We start from the raw sequence: 27052 nt of genomic DNA on the forward strand, positions 1-27052 counted from the left end.
TTAATACTTGCTTACAATGATTACTATTTCACAAAGCTATTTTCAATAAGAGAAAACAGTCAGTTGTCAATAGTTTTTTCTTCTCTTCTATTAAGCACGTATTCCATCGTAATTATCTCTAAATCACGTGATGACACGAAACAAAAATAAAACAACAATGTTCGACTTCAAATGTATTGAATAAAAACAAATCTAATAAAGGTGGCAATTTTAAAATAATCTAGGAATATTCTCGATACCGAGTGAACGCTCGCACGGCTTGGCCGAGTACAGATTGCAACGGCGGCTCCGATTCATCTCCGTTACTAGTAGCGGTTCCCACGTATGTCATCCTATTCGTGTACTAGTTTTACGGGTGTTCTAACTTTTACATGGGACCGGTCCGCCAACACCCGTATATTCATTTTGTGAATAGAATAGTTCTTTGAGCCCGCAGCCGCCTCGGCAATTTGTAAGCTCGCCCAATAATCTAATATAATATATATCGACGATCTCGTTAAATGCTCGTAAACAGTGCGCCATCATCGCCGATCCACAATTAAATACTAAATCGTAAAAACTCATACAAATCAAATAGTACAATTGGTACTTGGTGACGTTTAGGTTTATCACGTTTGTAAATACCCTCAAATAAAAACACCGATTGAAACGTCAAATCCCAACTAGAAAAATCAATTTTTACATTAATTCACGCAAAAAGAATATATTCATATATTTAATATCTTCTCTACGTGATTAAAGTAGTACTTATCAACAGATATCCAACTCCACCGAGTATACGCGAACCGGCTCGACAGAAGACGACGCGTTCGAGAGCGTCCACGGAGATATTTTTACATCTAATTCCTAAACGAAGCGCTAGATTAAATATTTCTTTACATTAAAATTTAATGACTTGTAAAAATTCTAATAACTTAATGTACACGGGGTCCGGCCGAGTGCGTCGACCGTGCTTCGGGAGGTTTCGAGAGATAGATTAAACTGTTGTAAGCCAATGTACGGAAACGAAGTTCAGACGGTAGAAGAAGGGAGAAGAGGAGCACGGTCGACGTGAGGTTAGCGTCGTCTATATCGCATCGATGTCGACGTCGATATCTCCGTCCTCATCGTTCTGCGCCGGCTTGGGAGGAGCCGCACTGACCGCCTTTATGGGTGTGGCCTTTGCGCGGTCGTCGTATTCAATCTGAAATATTAAAATTACGACGTCACTCATTTTAGCTAAAATATAACACTTTCGTTTACAATTGGTACATTAAAATACATTACCAGCCTTATCCATTTTGTTATGGGAAAACCGCGAAACCAACTTTAACTACAAGTTTCAAACCCTTAACGACAAAGGCTTATCGTTTGTGATACAGATGCCTGAGCACTGAATATCAATATTAATAATACCTCGATATCCTCTTCGTCTTCGCTGGAGTCTTCCTCGTCGGCCTGCTGCAGCCAGTCGATGAAAGGTTGTGCGCGACGAGCGATATCCGCCACGACCTCCTTGGAGGCATATTTGCGGGAAGGCTTCGCGCCCCACTCGATTATGGTCTTTTCTTCTACTATGTCCAGATCGTACAAGAGCTGGGGAAACGTTATAGGTAGCTTTAAATTTACAACAATCCTTATGTAAGGTTGTAATAAAAGGTAAATGATACCAAAATGGGTTATTATAATCATATATTTTGATACCAAAATGGGTTATTATAATCATTTCTACGTGAATGACAATTAAAATAAAAACATGTACATATTGTAATTATAAATTCCAAACGTGATAGGTGCGTTAGATCGATTCCCGTACCTTGAGGATGGCGGGCACGCGCGGCAGGAGCGTGGGATTATGGTGCACGAGCGCCGTGAGCGCGTGCAGGGCGGCGCGAGGGGCCCGGGGGTCGAGGGCCCCGAGGCGCAGCAGCAGCGTGCGGTGCTTGCGCACGTCCCCCGCCAGGCTGTTGGCCCGCACCACGATCTCGAACGCCACCAGGGGCGCCTTAGACCTGATTAGTACGACCGTTCGGAAATGATTCATATGCAGAGGCACAAGTAGACAACATTGTATAACCTCAGCTGGGATTCGAACCTCAAAATAAAGCAATAAAGCGTTGCATCGATTACCTGACATCGAGCCTCTCGGCTTCGTGGATGATCTCATTAATGGCCTTGCCGTCCAGATCTCCGGCGTCCGCCTTCTGCTTGAGGAAAGAGTAGAACAAGTCCATACGCTGCTTTTCGTTCTTCTCGCTGTCTTCGGACACGGTCATACTCTTAGCGCCCTCCGTCAGATCTGGAAAACACGAAGTACACGAGTTCAGTTTTAGTAAAAAAACAACACAATGTCTTCGTCCGTGTTTTAAAACTTTATTTTTAGAAAGTACAGCCTATTAATTATATTGAAATTTTTAGTTAGAATAAATAATCAATCAAGTTAAGTACATATACGAAAACTTATGTGTTTGATCGTAAGAATATATATTAAGCGTGTACCAGACCACCTTGTGAGCGAGATTAAAATCACGCCAAGATTTGAAGAAAGGCTTCTATAGAATATACTTGTTTAGTCAAAGTGAATCCTACCTTGCATCCTAGCCCTAACGGCAGCCTCGCTCACATCGACGGTCCAGTTGCCATCATCGTCGTCGTCATCCTTTTTCTTCTCCTTTTTCATGCTCCTGGGGTTGGGCGCGGTCGGCGTTATGGGGGCGTCACTTTCCTGAAATGACGTAGTGTTTCGTTACACACGTTGCTTACTTTATATAGGAAATTTATTTATTAAATTAAAAATTTACGCAACACAACAGAAATGCTACTCCAGTAATAAACTATTGATAATGTAAGTTATAAGTAATAATGTAAGTTTGCTTTTCCTAACTCTTGTTTTGTTTTGCTATACAAGGAATTTACTTCAAAATAATTAAAAAAAAGCACAGATTAACATAACCTTTTCCAATAAATCCAAATGAAATAGTTAGTTGTTGATGCTCCCAAAAAATATTAACTTTTCCTCTTCTAATTTATATTCTGTGTGTATTTTAATATACTGTTATATCGAATAATACTAACGTTCTTAGCGTCCGCTTCTCCGTCGTGGTTTCCATTAGCAGCCGGTCCACTTCGCTTGGACCTCTTACCGCGGTTGCCTTCCGTTAGAGATGAGCCCTGCATTTATAAAAACCATGAACATTTTTATTCTATGAAATACGCGTACATTACGCATGAACCAAGAGAATTATTAGTGCGGTCACCTGCATGGCTGGATCTGCCGCCGGAGGGTTCTTGAGGATGAAGGTGTTGAGCTTGTGATTGAAGTCGAGCTGGCCGTGGTACCCGCAAGCCTTGCAACCTTGCGATATCGTGTTGCGCTTCGTCGACACTATCAGCTCTGTCTCTGGGTTGTCGCACTCCGGACACAGCACGAATTTGCGGATAAAGCTGGAAATTTATGCCGACATCTAAGAATATGCTTCCTATAAATATTAAACTGTGTCTTTTTACTCTTTAATATATCTTTAATATTTTATTCCTGTTTAGTTTTGTTTAATAACTGTGTATTACATGTATTTTGCACTACTTGCCTATCTTATTTAATACATTTATTTTTTTCTTTACTCACAGTGGTTGCCTGGAAGAGATCGCTCGTAAGCGATAAGGCCGCCAGTTGCCCTCCTTTTGATTTAATTATGTTAATTTTTATTTTTATTTTGTAGTGTAACGAAGTGTAAATAAATAAATAAATAAATAAATAAATAAACCCTACAGACCTTGGCGGACTTCAGTGTCATCTATATAATAATTTATTTTCAAGAATATGATGATGACCAAATTTCAACAAAAAATACACCATAATTAAGCCACCTTTACAAAATCGTGTTTTAAATATAACAAATATTAGCTATTTTTAAAAAGTGAATTGTGATAATAGTGTATCTGAATACAACATAAGTCAGAAATTGTGTTCACTAAACTTACCCATCGAGCAGATCTTGTAGTTTAGAAGAGTCGTGGCTTCCGTTGACAATGAAACGCTCGTTTTTGAAATCAAACTGCGTCTGAGCACCCAACTCGCAACCGAAGTACTTGGTCGGATCTGGAAAATAGTTTTAAGTGTTAATTAACAAAATGTTAGTTTCTGCAAAGTTCATTGGGGATAGATATTTTTTTTAAATTGTGATAAGTAAAAGATGGCGGTCTCCTATCTCTACTCAAGGTGAAGAAGAAAGTGAGATAAGAAGTCGAGACTTCCGGAAAAGTCAAAGCCAGAATTAATACTTACACGTGGCAGGTCGTCCCAACGCCTTGGCCACCTCAATCATGTTGACGATGACAGTCTTGATGCCGTTCCCCTTCCCCTCAACCTTGGCGCAGATGCGCGGCATCTTGTAGCGGTAGAACGCGTCCGCCACATTCCGGTTCACGTTTAAGGACCCCATTATACTATCTCTTATTCTAACTAATTATTCCAGAGGCGGTTTCTTTTTGACACTGGATCTGGAAAATTATTATTAATATTTCAAATTACGATCAAATTACTCCGTGTATTGTGACTAGCGCGTCCCGGGTATGTTCTCGTTTAGTTTTGACGTCTGTCTACAGCTAAGCTTACTGGTTTTATCATTCTTGGGCACATGTTTGTCTGGACTAATATGTAAGTAATTATGTCTAGTCTGGATCACAAGCTTTGTAAGTGGGCAAACATTCTAGGATATTTATCTAAATAATACTTTTAATACTAAGCGCTCAGCCTGAAAAAAAGAGGCTTTAGGGGTTGTGTGGACAAGAGAAGAGAACAGACTCACCGCGCTCGGTGGCGTCTAAAAGGGCATGCGGGCAGGGAGCACCCGCGGGGCGCGCCAGTCACGTTTGCCGCAGCGGCAGCAGCTTCCGATGTCTGTTACTGCAAAACTTTGATCTTCTGCAACATATAGCGTCGCGACTACTGACGCAACCAAACCGGTCGCTATCATTCTTTCAAATCTACTTTAAACTAACTATTTAACTTCGCCGTTTCGAAAATTAATAGATGAAGATACATTTAAATTATTTGCTTGTTATCGACAAAGATTTGCCAACAAAACCGAAATAAATACATTTATATAATTTTGCAAATCAGCGTTTCACTGCGCTTAAAACCTTCCCTATGCAATAAGAACAAAGTGCAAAACAGTGTGTAAATGTGTGTATGCTTACGTATCTAACCTGCGGGCAGTATTGCTAGTTATGTGAAGCGTCATGCACGCTCGTCGACAGCCGGCTTTACTTGCGACCACACTCCGACCACTCTCCTCGCTCAGTACTGTAGTCTCTGCAACAATTGCAAATTATCTATAAATTTTGAGAATACCCTACATTTGAGAAAAATTATTGCGCTTACTATTAATACAGAAACGTTCAATGAACAACGTGAAAATTAAGTACAAAAAAGCTAGGTAATTAACATTTATGGTTGTAATTCGCTTCAATCGCTGTACTATCCAATTTATTGCAACTGCTTATTGTAATTGAATTCTATAAAGTCAATAGGCAAAAAACGCAAGTGCGATGTTTTGTATATCAGTTTATTCTGACGTAAACGACGTAATACGGGCAAATATAAGTTATCGCTATTTTTTATAACACTAAGCCGGTAAGTCGAATAAACATTTGCGACACATTTGAGTACACTGTACGACCAATCTTCACAGTTTCACCGCACTTTTATTTTATTATGATTCTATAAAGTAATAATACGAGAAAAGGTTCTTTTATATCTTAATTATATATATGGCGTTAACTTTCTATGCTTTACGTCACTAATGACATGACATGACATACCCATTCCCGTGACTTTAACAATTATTTCAGTTAAAGCCTCATACGGTAGGTGTGGCGGTGGCACGGTCTTAGATATACCAATCGATGTCCAATTTTATGTTTTAAACTACAAGCACTACAAACGCGCTATACAAGCTTTCGCTGCGTCTCTGAGTATTCAAGAGATGGCGAATAAACAGTAACGATCGCGTGTGTATCAAATGTCAGGGCTACTCGTTCGTGCCAAAATAATAAAAACTTACAAAATCCACCGCGACTCTATCGCTCACGCATGTCGTAAGTGGTCGACATAGACTGGCCGCGAGTCGAACCACGTGTAACGCAAACGATAACAAAATTTAATACCTAACATGAAAACTGTTAAATCGAAATTGGCGTGAACAATTTCGCGAAGCGCGGCTCGTAAGTACTCGCGAATAAGGCAATGTCCTTGAAATGCTCAATGTGGTTGGTCGACGTAGTACAAACAAAATGCCGTCGAATGTGTTTTTAGACTCCTAAAAGAGTAAACAATTATTACGAAGACGTGTAACACTAAAATGACCAGGTAATTGATAAAAATAAATCAGTGGCGTTACAACCTTTTTTGGGCACGGGCCTTAGATTTATGCATCTGTTTCAATATCTAATGGACCAGCCGGTATCCTCACAATGCCTTCCATCATCGTTCAAGCGCATGTTAACTGCGCACAAAGAAAGAAAGTCCATTGGTGCACAGCCGGGGTTTGAAGTTACGACTTCAGGGATGACAGTTGCACACTGAGGTCACTAGGCCAAAACACTGCTCATCAGGTAATTTATATGCAAATCTTAATCACGAATGTGTCCCTAGTGTGTCTAGCATACACCGGAAACGCGCATCGCGATATTTAGCCAATACCATTTGACAAATTTCCATAATGATTAAAAAGACTTTGTAACAGTAATTATTCCCACTATTTTATTTGTTGTTTAAACTTATTTAAATCAGGTGACATACATGTGACGTTTCAAAATAATTAAATGTAACGAAATATTGACGTCAGAGGTCGTAGATTTTTTTATTAGCACCTACCTATGACGTGTAAGAGGTTTTTAGGAGAACTTTAACATATGTACTTATTTCTGAAAACAAAATCAGTTATTTTACTGTTTAAAGACCGCACACGTTGATTTCTTTCAAATTGAGTTTACGCTGGGATGACACTAGGCAAACTATACAAACATAACTTAGAAACACTTGTTTATTGTGAAGTACCTTTCGTATTTGATTAGGACTAGTATTCGTTACAAGAAAACTGCTTTGACACTAAGGGGTAGGAAAGAGCGTATTCTCTTGGAAGGTTTAAGGTCGATGTGGGTTAAGGGTTTGGAATAAGAAGAGCACTCATGTTGAAGTGACATGATGACCTCGAGTCTAGTGCTTGTCGCATTGCAGCGCTGTTCTGTGACGTATGTTGACCGTAGAGCCGTCGGTACGAGGTATAAAACCCTGAGCAACACGTGTTCCCTATGTTCAGGTAATACCAATACTACTTAATTTCATTGATTACTGACTTTTTTATTTACAGCTGATATTATTATATTAAGTAGTTATAACAAGACCGCATATGCTCGAATACCCACCACATTTGACAAAAAATCAGTTTCATCTTACGTTATCTGTTGTTAACGATGAAGTCTATTCAAGTTATTTGTTTTCCTAGGTAGACCAACATTAATATTAACACTAATATTACCTTATACTTTTTTATAGGAGACAATCGAGCTGGGGACTTTAATTAGAGCGTCACTCAGATAATACAGCTGGGAGGTTTAAATGGCGTTAAATATAGTGAATTTAGCCATAGACATAATACGATTAACTGTCAATTATCACTAGATTAACACTTCTTGCGAATAGATTTAACCTTGACTCGTGTGACGTTTCAGTTGACAGTGTTAATTTAACCTGCGTCTATCAATCACGACGTTTCTTATCTTTACGATTGCCTGATACACGATTATGTAGCACAAATTATACAGTACACTATATACTTTTATTGCAATTGCCTCCTTGATTATTTGGAGGATTTTTTCTTGCGCAAACTTAATTAGTCGCTGAAATCCGAATTTAATAGCTTGAGTATACAGTTGTAATCAATATTTTTACTTGGCCACAACGTTTCTAAAGCTTACGACAACTTATTCCAAAATACTATAGATTTCAAAGTGGTAATGTGCAAAGAAATAAAGCATTATAAGGAAATTGTTAACAAGTAGTATTGACCATATCCTGACGATGCATTGTGACGACCCACGACACATTACGAGCATTGTCTATGAAATTACAACCGGAAGTAACTATGTCTGGATGTGGCGTTACACTAAGCTATATTTGTAACAAAACAAGTTACACAACATTAGCTATTAAGAATTCGAAACCAATAGAGTAAATGATTAATTCCAAACAGGAACGCAAAGACACATTATTCCTGATAAAACAAAAGATATTGTAAAAGCCACGCTGAACAGATAACATAAGAGAAACTGTTTTCTCAGTCGCAACACGAGTGAGCAGACATGTACAGACTGGCTTTGATGGAGTAGTTCAGTGACATGTTTTCACAATAATTATAGAAATACCACACATCTATCAGTGCTTTTAATGATACCATGCTATTTTTAGGACATCAAGTTGCTATCGTTGTTGATAATGGTGGTGAATAAAACGTCTTATTATATACATATAGAGAGCACGTTTGTACATGTAAAGTAACTTCCCCCACATTATGAGTATCTACATAAGTTTAATAATTCTCGGAATTTTATCAATCTACAGCTCTTTGTGTTTGCTATAAAATAGCTTAATAGCTATCTAGTGTCTGGTTTTTATTTCAATCAATATAAAGAATTCTAAAAGTTTTAGCATGAATCTACAAAATTTAGGTATAGGGTATAGGGTATACGATATAACGCTGAGAGCGTGCATTCAAACTCCAGGTTGGCACCTCTTGATTTTACTTTACGCGCAATTATATCTCTAAAAAAATATCGAAAGTTAGCAGAGACGTATCAGACACATAAGGCGTATAAATTTTTATTTTAACTAGCGGCGTCTAATTTGTGTAATGAATACCAAAATTAAAACGTAATTTATACGTCCTTAAAAGCCAACAACTTGATACATTGTTGTTTTTTTATTTGAATCCGTTCTACAATGACACTGTGATTTCCTGCGAGTGTTATTGTTATGAGACACGTGATGTAATACTGTGATACAATTGTAAGCAAATGTAATGTTTGAGCGGGTAACGCGATCTGTTTTGCAGAACAAACTAAACGGATACATGTAGTAATTGTAAAAAAAATTCTATCAACAAGCAAAAAGGCAAATTAAGGGTCATAATAAAAATAAGAAAGAATAAATCAATGCTTCGATATTTATTAACAAAGTGACATGAAATTTATAATGAAAATAATGTTATTTATGTGTAATATGTGTATAAATGGTTTTCGTTATTGAGTTGAACTTACTAAGGAGACTGGATAATCTAGAGTAAACATATGGTTATCTTTATGTCATATACTTTATATTTATAGTTTCTAATAAAAACTATTACGATAAATGTAAAAATAGATGGTTTATGAATTTATCTTTGTAAAATTAGCTAAACAATTTTTTTTCTATAATTAGCTAAACCTTGGATTACAAAAATACTTCATCATTCTCTTGTTTTTCTTGTTATCATCGTTGTTAAAAAAATCTAAATACAATTTTATAGTGTGTGTAAAGCCTTCCATATATACATAAGGTAAATAAATATCAAGAAAATAAACCAACAAACCTGTCGGTTCTCTAATAATTTTAAACGTTTGAAATTTTTTCTTAAAAAAAGTAATTTTTGAATTTCGCAGTAGCAATAAAATCTAATCTATACAATAACTAATGTTAGTATATGGGATTTCGTAGCTATGGGAGGCTTTTGTCACCAGTGGCCTGATAAGATATAGAGAATTCTAGAACTTTGCCAATAAGGCATGCCAGACTATTCGGGATAGCCTTAGGGAAGTGGAAAGGGGTTGGCGTGTAGTGGCAGGACGCATGCGCTCTTTCTATCGATTGCGACTACTGCCTGCCGTACTAACGTTTCAAATTATAAGCACACTATAATAATTTTGTTAATACATTCAGTACTTCAGCCTACCCTAGCTTCGCAAGTCTATAAATATTTTGAAATACTTTTACAATGGCAAAATCGGCTCAGGAGCTTTCGAGTTGGTTTCGATTTTAACATTGCTCCATCGCAACTTTCTGTTATATTATTCGTATAGAATAGCGACTGTTATAATTATTATTAAACGATGTATTCAAAGCGGAATAAATTAAAAACAAAACTTTAATGTTTCCTTAGATAAATATATGCCGCAAATTACGATGCCTTACCTGAAGAATTCATTTCAAATTAAGATCTATACTAATATTCAGTATGCGCAATTACATTTTAACTTCCTACTTAGCCCAGTTAATGTTATAATGGAATAACATCGCACAAGTATTAGATAGCACTTGCGTTAAGGCTGAACAAAAAACGTTATCTTAAATTTACACGTACGAAATAAATCGGTCAAAGAAAATCACCACTTTTGTATTCGTAGCAGGTTTTCCAAGTAAACAGTTTCAAACCCTCGCATCACTGGACCTAAGTTTTCTCAGTTAACATTTGCTTAGTTTTATAGTATAATTGTAGTATAAGTCAACTGTTGGTTTTGATGGAAGGCATACAGACAAATAAATATCTACAAAGTTATTCTGCTGTTTTTTTTAAATTAAAAGTCATATCAATAGTATATTTTCAAATAGAAACTAGGAATTTTGAACGAGCAGTAAGCGATGAAATGCGTTTCGTACATTGCATTGGCCTTGAGCTTTTCCCGAGTGAATCAGCAAGAGATTCCACTCGTCACCTAGATCAGGGAGATATTGCGCATTACATATGCAAGGAACGCGCTACACCGTGGAAATATGTAGTTTGTGTCTAATTGAAATAATATATATGTACATATGTATCAATGATAGAGAAAAAATTCGCCATACAAAAAATAATTGAGAATATGTACTATTTAAAAAAAAATATTGAGATCTGTATTGCAATTCAGTTGACTGCACTAAGCCACATTGTATATAAAAAAATAGAACCGATTCAAAAACTCGGTATACGATGCGATCGGTATTTGATGCTATTTACAGCCAAACGTAATAAGAGAAATCTAATTGTGTAGTACTTAATTTGTTATTCTATTTTCCATTGTAATATTTGAAAGCCAGGTCATTGAACCGTCTCAAATCGCGATGTTGGGGACGGTGGGGTCAAGTAGGTCGTACTGTCAGACCGAATTCCGCTCTACTGGACTCAATGCGCTAACTTTAACCAGATTACTTCTAAATATAGAACCTGCTGATCGAATATGGTAACGAGTACTTTTATCATTATATATTCGCGAATCCAAAGTGTATATTCCCTACTTATATTGAAGGCTAACTAAGTCTACTAAAAGGTTATTAAAACTAACTTGCTCACTTGACAAATAAGTAAATATAGATAACAGTATTCTACTATTTATTTCATAACGATGAGACTTATCGGATGGTACAATATACGATGTGAACGAATAATTTATTTATTGAAATTAACATTCGTTTAAACAAGCAAGTGAAAGGAACTTCTGACTATAAAAATAGTTGGTAATTAAATATAAACAGCGACTTTGTAAATGCAAATTTTGCTCCCATTTTTATGAATTTCAGTATTAAAAAATCTAAGAAAGAGTTGACTAGACTGGTACACACAGCCTTAATTTCTTGGAAATCCTACTGTTGTATACAATCTATATAATATGTGGAAAATTTGACGTATTATTAGTGAAACTTCAAGAGTTGAAAAGTGAAACTAAGATACAATTGAGTCGGCAAAACGTCAATAGTAAAGGTACCAAGTGATTTATTAGGAAGCTAACACATTGTTTTAAGAAAATTCTATGATATCTGACTGACGAGAGAGTGCTGAAGTAACCCCTGTGCATGTGTTTTTTTTAATTGTGTTTTCATTAAATTACTTCTCTTAAACAATTAAGATAGAAGGGATTGAGCCGCTTACGTCCCCCAATCTAAACTGATCTGTACAGGTTGTGACGGGCAAAAATAAAATTATGAAAAATGACCAAGTTGCCATCAATCATTGGTGCACGGTGGGGGTGGGCAATGAGGTTTGTATGCTAGACGAGAGAGGCGAGAGCGACGACCTCTGTGACATAACACGTTTCGGCGAAGCATTGCCTAATCAGCGATACTGTTTCTACTAAAATTGCTAATAAAATACGAGATGTTTAACCGAACTAAGGGTAACTAAATTGAAGCCTAAACACAAGCTGTAGTCGAAAGCCCTTTGACTCCTAGTAGAAACTGCTGTAGACGTTCTTTTAATAATATTGAAAGCGTTAGAATTTTTTACTTGTTCATAAGTTTAAAACACATAATAAATCTTGATAACATACTTATATTCAAGGCATCGCGCTAGAAAGGTTAGAACAAAATAAAACCAACGCAACAACGATAAAAAGTTAAAATTTATCTTTAATTTCCGACTATTTTCAGCAGAGTTCTAGATATAAACCAACCAACGCAGTGGCAAGCGTCGCGAAAAAATAAACCTTTACTTTACGTAAAGGAAATATGGATGAAAGTATAGAGATTGCAGTTTTTAATAAAATATTTAATATTTAAGCACTTCTATTTAAAACCGTTTATCCATGAATTATATTCCTTTACAATTGAAGCTTGGGAGACGAACAGCAATCTAATCGATTACTCCTTCAAGCGTTTAAATCCTTTTCTTACGAAATTCAATATCGGTTTTCCACAAGAATGCGTAAAATGTGATCGTCGAGCTTTGGATCAATCTTTTGTATGCTTGTAGTGTGGGCGTATAACGTTTATTACATATATAGCTATCAAGTTATAAGCTATGTACTACGTAATAGTCTAGATGTAACAGTGTGAAGTAACTATCGATCCAACCACGCTTGGAGGCTGTAATCTACGCAGAACAATTAGGTCTGGCATCGATAACACAAAAACAGTAGTTATGTCTAAATTAAACGTTGGAAAGACCGAAATTATTATGATATATTTTTTAGACGTGTATAAAGAATTGTTTTCAAATATTATAAAAAAATATAATATTTGGAAAACAATATCTGAAAAGGAGATTATTTGACAACATTATATTTTTTAATTATTATTTATTTAAGTTGGTAGGTGGTTTATAAGGATAAACAGTATAAAATTGGAAAATTATATTACAATGATTATATGCAATATACTCAAATGAATGAATATATGTCTAGTCATAAAAAGATTTAGATTAATCTAAGTATCTATAGATACTTATTTCTTAAAAATGTAATACTCCAGTCAGCTTGAATATAACTGAATATTTATGTGTGTTTTTTCAGAATTCAACTTTTGAATTTATGGGTTAAAATATAAAATTCAAGTCAATAATATATTTTTGAGAATTATAACCCAAGTGCACAAACACAATGTATATAATGTAATAATTTAAAAATACCAAAAACTAGAATTAAAGATGTCAGACATGAATATAATTTCCATATAAATATTTAACAAATAGTAAAATATACAATTTTGTATTCATATATATTACTTACATATTGCGCACATGTTTTGTGTAATTTATTTTATTTTATTTAGGTATTATGTTTTTCTTGTGAATAATAGCAAGATTGAACAAAGAAACTAATAAATTACCAAAAGTATTCATATTAAATATGTTATTTTGATATTGACACTGTCTATGATCACAATTAAATTTTTGAAGAATATTTCATTTTCAAACTTTATAAACTTAATAACAGAAATTCTGTTATTAAGTTTAATCTTGTTAGAAACACGAACTTTAGTTAAAGGAGTATTTAGACACATCCCCATAGCTTATTCATATTAATTTTATGAAAAAGGGTCATAGCATAATAGTACTTTTGTGTAGGCAATAACACCTTATCTTATTGCACGCACTACAAAAATTTTAATAGTGTGAGTTTAATATAAATGTGCATACTATATGTGTGATTAATTTATATATTTACAATATAAGATGATTCTATAACATAATTATTGAAAATTGTATTACACAACAAAATTAACTGAAGGTAAAGTTACTGACACTCACTTCCCTTATAATACACTAAACTAGAATGCAGTCTTATCAGTCCTTGTGTTACTGCATGTATACAATATTTTTTTAACAATGATGTAGAAGGATATAAATAACTCAGTATTTAAAGAATACGAAATACCCCCTGCAGATAAAAGAAAGGTAACCTGAAAATATGTAAAATTAATCAAATCCATTCCTACTTACCTGTAAATCTTGCTAAAGTCATATAAAACGGTAGCGCCCCACTGGACGAGAGCTCACTGATGGGATTAATTGTCGAACCTTCGGTGAAACTTGCACCAGGAAAACGCGAGTCGGCCACACCAACCTGCCACAATACAATATATAATCCACCATCCACATACACAAACACAGAATTATTCAGTACAACACAAAATAATTATTGAGCCGAAACGTACGCACCAGCTGGCGAAAACGTGGTATCTGCTACCTATCACATAGATATAAGTAAATATGGAGTGAACTGTGAAGAGTAGAGACTAAAGACATTTGATATTATGTAGAGATAATAATATATACCTTCCACTACGACGATGCGTCTGCCAAGACTGAATCCCAACTCCGTGAAACTCACGAAACGCGTTCACGGTTTGGAATCGAACAAGAAACGAACATAAAACAAAATATTTAATGTAAGAAACGCGCACGCGAATCCGTGGCTAAATATGACGACAGAAAATAAATGAAAATGTACACTTTCATATGTTTCTGGAACTAAGTTCACACCGGATGTAAAACTTTTTAAAATTTGAAGTGAATAACATCCCAAGCTGATTAACTAGATAATTTTGCCTGAATCTACATAACATTGCTGATTTCAGATAAGAAATATATTAGTAGCTAAAATTTATAATTCAAATGTTTACTTTCATAAATAAATACCAAATTCATTAAATTCTTACCGGATGTTGCAATATGTCAAAGTTAGTTTATGCTCTATGATTGCTCTTACTACCTGTGTAATGAGGTTTATTTAAAATATAAGTATGAGACCACAGAGTAATAGTAGTTATTACTAGTATATATTAAGATTTTAGAGTGTCAACTCAGTGAAGCAAACCAAGTAGATGGGCGCTTTTCTGTATAATATAGCAATTTAACGAACGTTAATAAACAAAAAAAAAATCTAAATAGTCTGTCAGTGGCAAAACAATTTTTATAATTTACTATGATCTGTGAGATTTCCAATTGCCATATTAAAAAACATATATTAAGAAAATGACACCTTAAAAATTTTGATTTTTGATTTCGAGGAATGGTATACGGATAAATATCGTCAATGTCCTTTTTTAGTTCATCTATTTGAGTCTAAAAGTGATAAAAGTTTAGTTGAGGACAGTATTTATTGAATTTAACTCACGACAATAACAAAAACTAAAATGGTAATGGTGTTGCATCAGTTATGTAGAGGTTATGTGTAAAGTTCGATAACATTTTATAACTAAAATACGTTTTGTATTACAGCATTCGTGTCGGCAAATATTATATAGTCCGGCCCGCTGGAAAACGGTAGTACCCGTAAATCTAAAATCGTCCGTAATTCCTTTAAAATCAGACCAGGTATGTGAGCAGTAGTATTTAAGGCCCTTTACGTTTTCACTTCTTGAAATTGTCTGACTGGGGCAGTTATTTACTGACATGTCGATTTATGTGATTTCTTTCATTAAGTACTTATTACACACATACAGCCTGGATTTGAAAACAAGACTTCAGGGTTAAGACTCACTTAAGCCACTAGGCCTACTGACACTGCTTTAATTAGATATAATTACTATAATACAATATTTAATGTATTTTCAGTATACAATAGAATGTCGCCATTATTCTGCCCGGAAAGGTTTCTTCTCTTCAATCATAGAAAATATTAAAGAGGACATTGCTAAAAATAAAGAAATGAAAGAAAGCATAAAAAAATTTAGAGAAGAAGCGCAAAAATTAGAAAATTCTGAAGCTTTACAAGCGGCAAGGAAAAAGTTTCATGTAGTTGAATCCGAGGCTTCAAAAAGTTCAGAGGTATTTAAAGAAACACTGGAAGGAATTAAAGGAAAAATGGAACATGTTTTAGAAGAGGCAAGTAAAACTGATATTGCCAAAAAGGCAGGTAAGCAAATTGTATTCTTAAAATATACATTTCTTTCAAAAAATGAAGCTGCACTAACTTCCACACAGTAGCCTAATATGATCTTCCCCAAATATAAACAATTATTTTTTAGTACATATATACAGTAATTTTTTGTTAAAGGAATGTATCAACATACAGATCATGTTAATCAATATATGTATGTTTGTATCAAAACTAAAGGGACTTATAAAATACTGTGCCTTGGTATCAATGACTGTTAAATCATTTATAGCACAAAAGATTGAATGCAATCTGATATCATTTATGAACATCAATATTTATTTATATGGTAAGCACCCAATTATCTATACCTATGTAAATTTGAATGAAAAATTTGAACCCTAATGCTTAAACACACAAATTCAAAAATCCATATTAAATTGATAACCTTCTTCAGTTTAGGTCAGTTACAAATTAGTGGTGTTCTTTATTTCAATTTGTCATAGATTTCTGAATCTGGTTTTAATGATTTTTCTTTATAAAAAAGAAGGTTGTTGATGTTCTCTATGAAGACATACTTATCATAGGAAACTTTAATGTATGTAAAATAAAGAAAAATCTATTAGTACACAGATATGCTTTAACTTAATTTCTATTAGGCCATTGTTTCTGAAATTATACACATAACATATTTAATTTCAGGAAGGATAACAGAAGATCTTTCAAAGTCAGCAAAAGGTGCCGCAGAAAGCCTTGCTGATAGAAGTCAAAAATTAGGGCAGTCCACAGCTTTCAAAACTATTTCACAGGTATATAGTAATTAAAATATTACCATTTAAATAAAGACCAAATAACATGCATACTGCTTTAATATTATAAATGTCTTGTATATAGAATTAAAGACTCGCAGAAGGCATACTTGTACATGGTTATATAGTATACAATATGGTTATGGTTGGTGGACTTAGTTTCTGCCAAATAGATGTTTATTAAGGAGACAATGGCCTGTAATTGTCCTTCGTTCAGTTGCGGGTTAAGTGCTGGCGGAGTGATTTTGGACTGTCAAGTCCGCTTCCCGACAATCGTTGATGTTGGAGTCTGCGGATCTTTGGCAAATCATTCGCATTTGTGAGGGCAAAGGAAGGAGCGGATACGGGTGAGCGGGCATCACCCCGGAGCCTCTTCTCGCAAGCTCGTCAGCAGCATCAAAAGCTAAATTTAAATAATATTCTGTCTGCTTCTCTTTCAGGCTACTGAAGTAGTTCGGAATGAGATATCGCCTAGAGGGCTCGAAGGTCGGGTATACACCTCACCTATCATGCTTCGGAAACGAGTTGAGGTATTTTTTAGAACCTAATATATAGTATGAGTAAATAAAAATTGTGTTCATATTATAAATGCATTAAATAGTCACCAATATTTTTACTCTTAAATTAAAATATTATATTCAAACATGTTATATACTTTTATTTATTTGCCTCTAGGTGGCCGAAGAGGAAAGAACATTTGCACCAGATACGGAAACACTTGGTGTAGAACTACACAAGGATTCAAAGTTTTACCAGCAATGGGAGAATTTCAAAAACAACAACCAGTATGTCAATAAGGTTTGTATATTGTTGTTTAACAAAAGAGCAGCTTTGTGCCCATCTTTGCCTTTGCCTTGGGATGGATGGATGAAACCAAAAGTTGTATTTGTACATTGGTTTTTTTAGGTTTTAGACTGGAAAATACGTTATGAAGAGTCGGATAACGCGATGGTTCGAGGTGCTCGTTTCGTCTCTGAAAAGGTTGGTAACTTATTTGGTAATATGTTTGAGAAGACAGAACTTTCTAAAACACTAACAGAAATATGCAAGATTGATCCCAATTTTACTTCTCAAAAATTCCTCGAAGACTGTGGAAATGATATCATACCAAATATACTAGAAGCTATGGTGAGAGGTGATTTGGAGATTTTAAAAGATTGGTGTTACGAAGGAGTTTTCAATATTTTGGGAACACCGATCAAGCAGTGCAGACAACTTGGTTATCGGTTGGATTCCAAAATACTCGATATTGAGAATATTGAGCTGGTGATGGGGAAAATGATGGATCAAGGTCCAGTGTTAGTGATAACATTCCAGTCTCAGCAAATTATGTGCGTAAGAGATTCCAAAAACAATGTGATAGAGGGAGATCCCGATAAAGTAATGAGGGTGAATTACGTTTGGGTACTTTGTAGGGATCCACAGGAACTTAATCCTAAAGCGGCTTGGAGATTGCTTGAATTATCAGCAAACAGTGTAGAACAGTTGATATAGTTTGTTGTAGTGTACGTGTGCGGTTCAAAGTAAATGTGTTACTAAATTGTACCTTGACAATGCAGAGCTTTAGGTATCTAAAGAAATTAGATTTCAATTCAGAGAGGTTTAAATTTTACATGTCCAATTAATTTGCTGAAGTGCAGCCCACTAAGTGTATAAATAAATTGTTTCACTTTAGTGTCAAACATAAATGGAATTTCTTTAGCACAGGACTAATAATTGTTGATGTTGTCATGGTATGCTTCAAGTAAACTATGCTAACTTATGATTCATTTTCAGTTCTCTTATAACTAAATGCTGATTGACAAACAAGATTTTATTTTCCTATTAACAAGATTCATTGTTCTTAAATGGCTGTAGATTCTGTAATACTATTGTGAATAGTACAAAATGGCATCAACCGATACACCCAATTCAGTATTTATTTTTGTATACTGTTGTGGGTTTTGTATGTATTTTCTGTTAATAAATTGTTTCGTTAATAATCTCGTTTTTTTAATAGGGTTTAATGACAAATACGATTCTTTAAACATTTTTTATTAGGCACATTCAAAAGACGGACAGAGCCATCATATATAATTGTATATACAGGAAATATCTAAATATTAACGCTAACAATACGTGATGACAACACAATTAAGATGAAACGAATCAACCGTGACTAGGTTACAAACAAATGCTACTTAAGAAACCTTATACAAAATTGATCGATGGATCTTAAAAATAAATTTATTATTAAACTTAAAAAATATAAAATGATCCACTTTTCCATAAATCATAATAGTTCCCGAATATTCTCGTCTAACGTATAAAATAATATCGAAGTGCGTACGCCTAAAGTCTGAAAAGCTAAAATCACAATTGACAATATTCCCAGTGTTGCAAGTGTAAAAATATAATCGTGTCGCATAAATATCTTTGTGTAGGAAAATAAATCGACGGATCGATCACCCTTTGCGAATTGAACACATCACAACCACGAAACCTAAACATTTTGTACTATATAATAAAAAATATTGTAAAATGTACTTTTACGCAAAATAATTGACGGCTTCGCAACACCGTCGAAAATGAGAAGGAATATAAATCTATTAATTACTAAACCTAACAATTACTCCGTTAGTTAAATTGGTGAGAGCAAAAGCAGATCAGGCGGTTACATTTCGAGATAATATTTTGAATAGCAATTTTAAATAGTGCACTAGTATTGGATAAATTCACTTGATTAAATGTAAACCCATGCAATTTTGTTTGAACTTTAATATTGTTCAATTTCCATAATTGCCTATATGCTTCGTAGTGTGCACGTTTAGCCACTTTCTCTTTATTAAAATAAAAAGGCCCATAATAAATAAAATAAAATGTTAGGTGTTGCAATATTATAAGCTCACTATTGAATTAGCTTTTTCAAAAATAAATAATCTAAGAGCTATTAAAATGTATAAAACAATCTCTTAGCTGAACTTGAATTAATATTTTTAAACATTTATGGACCCTAAATCTATTTCTTCAATGTGCATGTGATTCGCTAGCAAATTTGAGTACTAGAAAAGCTGTCGAAACCAACGTTAGTTGTTTATGACAATTACCACATTGAAAAAAAATTAAACAGCACCATCTAGTGTGTTTATTCAACGACCCACTGCATAAGACTGGTATCCAGTCCTCCGGCGGAAACCAGCCTCGAGTCATCGAGAAGGAAACGGACACACGTCACGTGGGACGAATGGCCGCCGTATTGGTGACACAAGGACTGAAATAAAAAAAGTAAATATAAAAATATATAATACATATCAGCAAATGGTGCGATTTTGATTATGCATATATGCGTCTGATAAAACGTATATTAATTATTATTATCTTTACGAATGCTAATACTTAACTTTCTTTTTCCATTGTAAGTACACTCATTTTGTGAAGAAATCATATAATTTCAATTTTCGCTACAAAACCTCCTTAGACAATTTGGTACAATTCAAACTCAAATGATTACCTTGGGTTGTGTGACGGGGTAAGCAAATAGTTTCACTTTGCCAAAGTCATCTCCTGTCGCCGCTAATCGGTTATCGTGAGATCTGGAAACATAATTATTCTTAACGATCTATTAACCAATAAATAAATATTTGTTTTAAATATATTTTCGTAATACAAGAGTGAAGTCATGAATTCTTGCCCTATGTAAGCTCATGTGGTAGACATTTTTAATAGCGATAGTTATAAGATAAGGCATATGAAGGACGGTCCGTCTGTCACCATGCGCTGCGTTGTCGATTAACAGCTCTTATAATTGTAAAAAAAACAGGTAATCTATATCATTTGCTCGTGTCTGTTATTAAGGCTGATGTTTAGAAACCTTGTTGAAATGAAAACAAATCAAAATATATATTAAATGGATGTTTGGCAGATCTGCAACGAACGACGGTGGTAAAATAGTCTGACACAATTGTAGCACTGCGTTTTCTATTAACTGCGCTCAAAGACGTCGACAAATAAAAGTGTACTATATCATTTGATATTTGCCTCTTTGACTGTTGTTTATATTACTTATAACAACAGAAATAAACAGAAATGAGTCAGACACCCAAACCACATATTCCGAAAGCGGACAAATAGATTATTTTTAATCAAAAATATTAATTGAAATAATAATGTACACAAAGACGCGTGCGCTCGCAGTCATTAGGAATGATACTAATAAAAAAATGTCTGCCAATTCTTTATTGAATTCAGGGGGTATAAATGAAATGGACTCAATTACAGTGTACTGTGCACCGAGCAAGTGATTTATAATTTTTTTAAATCATTAAAAAAAGTCGCATGGATCCAAACGTAAATTCCAATTAATCCGAATCATATACATAAATGCTCGCCACTTCCCTAACTATTAAGAGAGTTTTTTTGGCATTTAGTTTAACTTCTTTTAGCACTGTATTTCTAATAAATATAAATTCACCGTGACGATCAACTTCACGTAATTTATAAAAAAAACATATCAATTAAAATATTATCTAAGAAGTATTTACAACAGTCGAGTAAACGCAGCCCTCACCTCGTGCAGGTGTTGATGTCGGTGCCGTCGGCGTTCTCGGGCCACACCCCGATGGTTTGGAAGGTGATCGGGCAGCTGTTGGAGGCCCAGACCACGTCTCGCATCGACGTGGGCGACGTGATTTGACGGCAGGTTGTTGCGTTCCCTGGAATTATTATTGTTTTGAAACTCTTCCGACTGCGTCTGTATTAACGCGATACACTCAAAAACTACTTAATGGGTTTGGGTTACTACTTTATGGGTACGGTTTTTAATAAAAGATAACGATTATTTCTGAGGTTGCAAAAATAATATTTGTAACAATATAATAGATGTCTTTTTATCAATATGCAACACATGATACAAGCTTAATCTACTTATCTATGAAAAAGTGAACATAGCAATGTAACTACCGAGAACAATCATTGCTCTTTCTTCGCTTTAAAATTTTTCTGAATAAAAACTTTTGAACTAAGTTAAAGCAAATCCAGAATACAATACTAGTTAAAATTAAAATGACTTACAATATAATAATTCATAATCGCCAGAGTTACTCCTTATGTACTGGCTGTCCTCAGACCAATCCAAGTGGGTTATGAAGCTGGAGTGGCCCTGAAATAATTTATTTATTTATTGTTTTAGTGTAGACAAAAAAAAACAAGAATTAAATAGAATTTTTTACCTTTACTACTTATATCTACAAATATATTCATCTACTAGCATTCCTAATACAATATACATGTACTAAGCACACAATATACACTATGTATGTATAAAAACTGTACTGACCGATTTAAAAAAGACTGTTGTCAGTTTAAACTTTTTATTTTTCATTGAAATTGGTGATGAAGTATGTGCGCTCTTTTTCGTTACGTGTATCCTTCAGATTCAAAATTTGATATTCAAAAATTTTAACTTCGAAAAAGTAATTTTATCAAGATCGGTTTATCAGTTGTAGAGATATGTGGGGACACCTCCAGAAGTGTCCCAAAGTAAATAATGTTGACAGGTGTTTAGACAGTTTATTAAAAAAAAATACTTTAATTTAAATCAGTTTGTTAAGTTAATATGCAATAGAACATTTAAGATACAAAGTGTAATCAAACTCAAAATAAATTTATTCATAGAGGTAACCAAGTACACTTATGAACGTCAACAGAAAATATGTCTTTTGATTCTAAATTTCCATTTACTACCAGTTCGCAAGTCAAGGACGTAGAGCAGGCAAGAAGAACTGGCAAGAAACTCTCCGCCTATCTTTTATCGCCAAGTTTTGAGTCATGCAAATTTTTCAAACAATCACATTATTATAAGTAAGGAAGTAAAAAAATATTAGATAGTTGTAACAATTTTAGTAATACATACACGTGAAGTTAGCCGAAATAACTAACATCAGACACTTTACAGTTATAAAACTAAAACTATGCAGCTACTGGCAGACTACTCAAGCATTTCCAGATACATTGCTGCACTACCGGGCACCTACACCACATGCACACCAGTCAAGCGGGTCTACTATAATGAGCTAAGCGGTTAGCAGATCTCAAGAGATTATAATATCGGATCTCATATTCAAATCACCGTATCTACTTCCTCAGAAATATGTTAAATTTCGGCGGAAAGGTGTCGTTACGATAACGGCTGGTATTTTGAATATCGAAACCGGGACTATCTAGTTTCTATCTACGTATGTTAGTATGTGTGGTTTACCCTTCTACGTTTTCTTTCCGTGCACTAGAGGGGCATTGTTAATTAAAAAAATCATTAATTTCTATTATCTAGTAAAACATATAACAAAAATCATAATTAAACATACATAAATGTATTGTAAGATTTTTCCTTGACTTCACAGTTATTCATGGAAATTCTTTTGCAATTTTTCACGAAAACTGACTGATCACACACTCAAAGTTGGGACTTGCCGTCGCTATCGCTATCCCTATTGAAAGACTACTTAAATTCTTTTTATTAGTTTGGATGACTCACAAGGCACTTCCCAAGTCTGGAATATCTGGAACAATTGTCATCCACTTGGTAGATGTATATGAAGTTGTCCCGAGATCCGATCGCCACGTACTTGTTGTCTGGAGAGTATTGGATGGTCTGGATTGGTTCCACACTGGAAGTCGAGAGTTACACTTTAAAATGCGTTACTTTATACAGAGCTGGACAGACGTTTGTCCACAATCCTACTTTAAGTACGGCCTATTTAAAAGCACGCCTGTCCAGTTATAGATATTATACTGTCTAAGGAAGATTGGTTCCTCGCCTTTGCTGTTTTTACAAGAAACGACGATGCGGCACTTGATGATGTCAACAACGAAGGGATGAAACTCCAGCGTGCTTCTAGGGGAGCGTTCTTTGAAATGGTTGTAAGTCCAAGGAATCAAACCACTAATTTAGAGAGAAGCTATTGAAGGTACTCCATCCGAGTTTAAAATAGACCTTCAAGAGAAATTAAGTGCAATGCAAAGAAGTAAAATTACGTTTATTTATATAATTTTCTTGTCACAATTATAAAGTATTAAACACAGAAAAGAAAGAATGCGTTTCGCGCCTTTACTGAAACTTTTTTAAACTTGAAAAAAATTTCATGTTTGATCTCTTTGAAATCATGTCATTAAATATGAAAAAAACCAAGAGGCTGATTGCAGATGATTTAAATTTAAAAAAAAAATGTTCTTTCTCTTTTGTGGTTGAAAAAAACATTCCAAATTCAAAGTTTCACCTCAAGGGACAGCTATATAGATCTCTTTCAGACAAAAAAAAATCTCACCCATCGACATGGTGCGCGACCATTTCCCTGGAGACGGGGTCGAAGACCAGCCACTTGCCTGACACGCAGCCCACCGCGATCACGCTGCCGTCTGATGACCAGGCGCAGCTTTGAGCGCGCTCCTAAGTAAAAACATCTTCTGTGATAATTGTAGTTGGATACAAATAAAAACTCCGTTAAACAAGGCTATTACGAAATTAAAAAATGATATGGTTTAGCCAAAAAAATTAAATACCCCAATATCCTTGCTCCATACAGTGGAATGACTGAGTGGATCCCAAAGCTGTAGCAAACTGTCCCAACAGCCCGACACGAATTGGGGCAAGGTGGGGTGAGCGGCCAGGCCCCACACCTCATCCACGTGACCTAATGAGGAAATAGAGTAAATAATAAATTTATCGTTTTTTATTTAGTAAAATAATATTTTTTTTGCGTGTTTTGTCTGACACTTTACCGAGAACAGCAGGTAAGAAGCCGAGCTCCATGTCTCCGTGAAGGATGCAGTTCTTGGTTGTTCCGATGAAGAGTTGCGAGCCACGCCCCTCTGCAATCACTCGCACGCCACCGTAGTGGCCTTCGATCTGAAAACCAATTTAGGCATATGTAGTTTAATTTACATATAGTCTATGTCTGGTACATATGTGTGCTTGAACTTTTGTGTTCAGCGAGACTATTATATATATATATATATATATATATTATACTGACCACATTCTCGGTAGCAGTGGGCTGCAGATCCGCGTCGAAGAGCACAAGCCGCCCATCCTTTCCTCCGCCGCTGACCACGGCTCCTTCCTTGAGGCTACACACGCTGAACACAGAGCCAGAGTGGACCCCTCGCACCATCTTCTGGATGGTGTTGGTTCCGCGGCCCCACACTATGAGGTTTCCGTTGCTATCGCCTGAGATTACGTCGCCTGGAACCAATAATGAAGAATGTTAGTAAAAATTTCTGTCAAATTAAAAAATCCACTTTCTAGAAAAAAAAATTTTCTTCATTCAATTCTATTACAAATTATTTCTTTCTTTCTTTTCTTAAAAAAAAAACTAAATATATCGGTGGCCTTTTTAGGTCTGGGACTCAGATTTCTGTATCTGTTTCATGATAATTTGTCAATCTAATAGGCGTGTAGGTGACCGCCTCCTGTGCCTGACACACGTCAACTTAATGAATCTAAGGCCGTTCGAGCGAATGTGCGAAATGTGCACGTATAAAGAAAGTCTATTGGTGCACAGCTGGGGATCGAACTTACGACCTCAGGGTTGAAAGTGGCACGCTAAAGCCACTTTTTTAGTTTAAACACTATTCCCAGATAGTCATACAATTTAGTTTTCCGTAAAACAATACATATATAAAAATAAATATTTCGCCGAATAAGGCACTCACCATTATGATTAAACCCAAGACAAGTGACATATTTCGGTTTGTCCCTTGTCTCGAAGATGCCCATCCGTTTGTATAAGACATTGGAAGCGTCCAACGTCCAAAACGCAATGTGTCCCTTCCCACAAGTCACGATCTGGTTTCTGTCCAGCGGATGGAATTCTGCAGCCACCACTGTGTCTACCGAACACTGGAAATAATATACAAATTTATCACCAGAGATTATTTATCAAACATATCTCTCGATATCTTCATAACTACCGAACCGATATTGATGAAAATTTAACATTTCGTATTTGTTTAAATGTAAACTGGCAGGATATAGTGGCCAATGGACACCAGAATGCTCGCAAATGCGTTGCCAGCCTTTTAAAAATGAAATAACTTATTTGTACTTCACATGTTGTACCTTAGTTTCAGCGACGCAGTGCCCCTTATCTGGCCTCTGCCACTCCCATACGCTGATGGTGTGATCTGGGCCTTCATCGACGGCAGCCAGCAAGGATCCGCCGTCAGCCCTCGAGAAGGTGAGGCAGGCCACCGCACGTTCTATATGCCCGGAGCCCAGAACTGCCAGAGTTGCCAGAGAGACTGAGTTCCATACCCGGATATGTGGCTGGAATAAATATTAAGTGTTTCAGAATACAAATATTAATGAAAATAAAATCAGAAGAGATGTCATAACCCATTGTTTAACAAAAATCTTATAATACGTTAAATAATTCCGAGAAATAAATCATTTATCACTTATAATTTAATTTACTAAGTCTATTATTAATGTTGTACCAAGTCTCTTTCTCTCTTTCTCTTTAAATTATATATTAACAAAACCATAGATGTTTCTGCTTAAAGAACTTACCCTGGCGTCCAACCGATCATGTCCCGCACACTGTCCACTAGCAATGATCAGCTTATTTGGATGAATTGCGATACACTTGACGTCATCAGTGTGGCCCGTGTAATGCCGTTGACACTGCTCATCCACGTTGAAGAGTACTACCACGGCTGCCACGAAGTAAACTATCTCCCCGGTTGGTAAGAGGTATAGGTTGCTACGGCAGTCTTTTCCTCTGAAATAAATTATTCAGTAGTGAGAAAAATTATTTAAATAAAATATTATATTAAACAAATATATTATATTCTTAACCTACAAAGTATTAATAATAATCATTAAACAGTTAATAGAATATTTAAAAAACTTAAAAAGTTTGGTGGTGGTAGTGTACTGGCAGAGTTTCTTCGCTATATTGCGATACTTATTCGTTGAGCGAGGAAATCACCAGCTCTGGGGTCACCAGTACTATCTACCAGGCTCCAATTTAAATCTTTAATTAGCGCCAGTGCACTTGAACCTCACGGTCCAAGAGTGTAAGATATTATTATAACACGATCATAAATTCGTGTATATTATTCCTACTTTAACAAATATTTATTATGAAGAAATCTTTAAGATGAATCTGCAAATTGAATTCTTC

General features: G+C 35.2%; 3 protein-coding genes across 22 annotated transcripts in view; 1 reads left to right on the plus strand and 2 right to left on the minus strand.

The window, feature by feature from the left end:
- Positions 1 to 160: 160 nt before the first annotated feature.
- Positions 161 to 14856, minus strand: LOC123713996 (eukaryotic translation initiation factor 5). 19 transcript variants are annotated; one of them, XM_045667957.1, is made up of 13 exons: positions 14541 to 14855; positions 14205 to 14328; positions 5188 to 5293; positions 4788 to 4885; positions 4265 to 4479; positions 3961 to 4078; positions 3237 to 3423; positions 3055 to 3150; positions 2569 to 2704; positions 2110 to 2278; positions 1796 to 1991; positions 1396 to 1575; positions 161 to 1183 (listed from the first exon to the last, which is right to left on the minus strand). In XM_045667957.1, exons 5-13 carry the CDS (start codon positions 4419 to 4421, stop codon positions 1067 to 1069), a joined length of 1356 nt encoding a protein of 451 aa, XP_045523913.1. In that variant the 5' UTR covers positions 4422 to 4479; positions 4788 to 4885; positions 5188 to 5293; positions 14205 to 14328; positions 14541 to 14855; the 3' UTR covers positions 161 to 1066. The 19 variants fall into 19 exon arrangements, with proteins under 19 accessions (XP_045523913.1, XP_045523909.1, XP_045523907.1 ...); XM_045667953.1 differs by having other exon boundaries at positions 4788 to 4903; XM_045667951.1 differs by having other exon boundaries at positions 4788 to 4924.
- A 379-nt stretch (positions 14857 to 15235) lies between these two features.
- LOC123714514 (mitochondrial import inner membrane translocase subunit TIM44) lies at positions 15236 to 18874 on the plus strand. The gene is made up of 7 exons (XM_045668786.1): positions 15236 to 15403; positions 15486 to 15581; positions 15822 to 16122; positions 16786 to 16892; positions 17333 to 17422; positions 17568 to 17690; positions 17799 to 18874. Exons 1-7 carry the CDS (start codon positions 15401 to 15403, stop codon positions 18384 to 18386), a joined length of 1308 nt encoding a protein of 435 aa, XP_045524742.1. The 5' UTR covers positions 15236 to 15400; the 3' UTR covers positions 18387 to 18874.
- A 36-nt stretch (positions 18875 to 18910) lies between these two features.
- LOC123713921 (echinoderm microtubule-associated protein-like 2) overlaps positions 18911 to 27052 on the minus strand; it is a 51162-nt gene continuing 43020 nt past the window's right edge. For both annotated transcript variants that reach the window (XM_045667802.1, XM_045667803.1), the window contains exons 9-20: positions 26437 to 26647; positions 25987 to 26193; positions 25581 to 25767; positions 24902 to 25110; positions 24648 to 24774; positions 24429 to 24559; positions 24194 to 24315; positions 23404 to 23536; positions 21942 to 22029; positions 21439 to 21583; positions 20383 to 20464; positions 18911 to 20142 (exon numbers count right to left, since the gene is read on the minus strand). In XM_045667802.1, the coding sequence (XP_045523758.1) occupies positions 20017 to 20142; positions 20383 to 20464; positions 21439 to 21583; positions 21942 to 22029; positions 23404 to 23536; positions 24194 to 24315; positions 24429 to 24559; positions 24648 to 24774; positions 24902 to 25110; positions 25581 to 25767; positions 25987 to 26193; positions 26437 to 26647 (1768 nt within the window). In that variant the 3' untranslated portion in view covers positions 18911 to 20016. The remainder of the gene's footprint in view (positions 20143 to 20382; positions 20465 to 21438; positions 21584 to 21941; positions 22030 to 23403; positions 23537 to 24193; positions 24316 to 24428; positions 24560 to 24647; positions 24775 to 24901; positions 25111 to 25580; positions 25768 to 25986; positions 26194 to 26436; positions 26648 to 27052) is intronic.

The sequence above is a fragment of the Pieris brassicae genome, chromosome 9, assembly GCF_905147105.1.
Source record: "Pieris brassicae chromosome 9, ilPieBrab1.1, whole genome shotgun sequence".
NCBI lineage: Eukaryota > Metazoa > Arthropoda > Insecta > Lepidoptera > Pieridae > Pieris > Pieris brassicae.

Bases quoted from the DNA above. Each gene is read 5' to 3' on its own strand.
- LOC123713996 (XM_045667960.1), bottom strand. From the start codon at position 4,421: ATGGGGTCCTTAAACGTGAACCGGAATGTGGCGGACGCGTTCTACCGC. The intron at 3,424-3,960 runs GTAAGTTTAGTG...ATAAATTTCCAG, and splicing joins CTACAAGATCTGCTCGATGG to CTTTATCCGCAAATTCGTGC. The intron at 2,705-3,054 runs GTTAGTATTATT...ACGTCATTTCAG, and splicing joins GAGAAGCGGACGCTAAGAAC to GAAAGTGACGCCCCCATAAC.
- LOC123714514 (XM_045668786.1), top strand. The intron at 15,582-15,821 runs GTATGTGAGCAG...ATGTATTTTCAG, and splicing joins TTCCTTTAAAATCAGACCAG to TATACAATAGAATGTCGCCA. The intron at 17,691-17,798 runs GTTTGTATATTG...TGGTTTTTTTAG, and splicing joins ACAACCAGTATGTCAATAAG to GTTTTAGACTGGAAAATACG.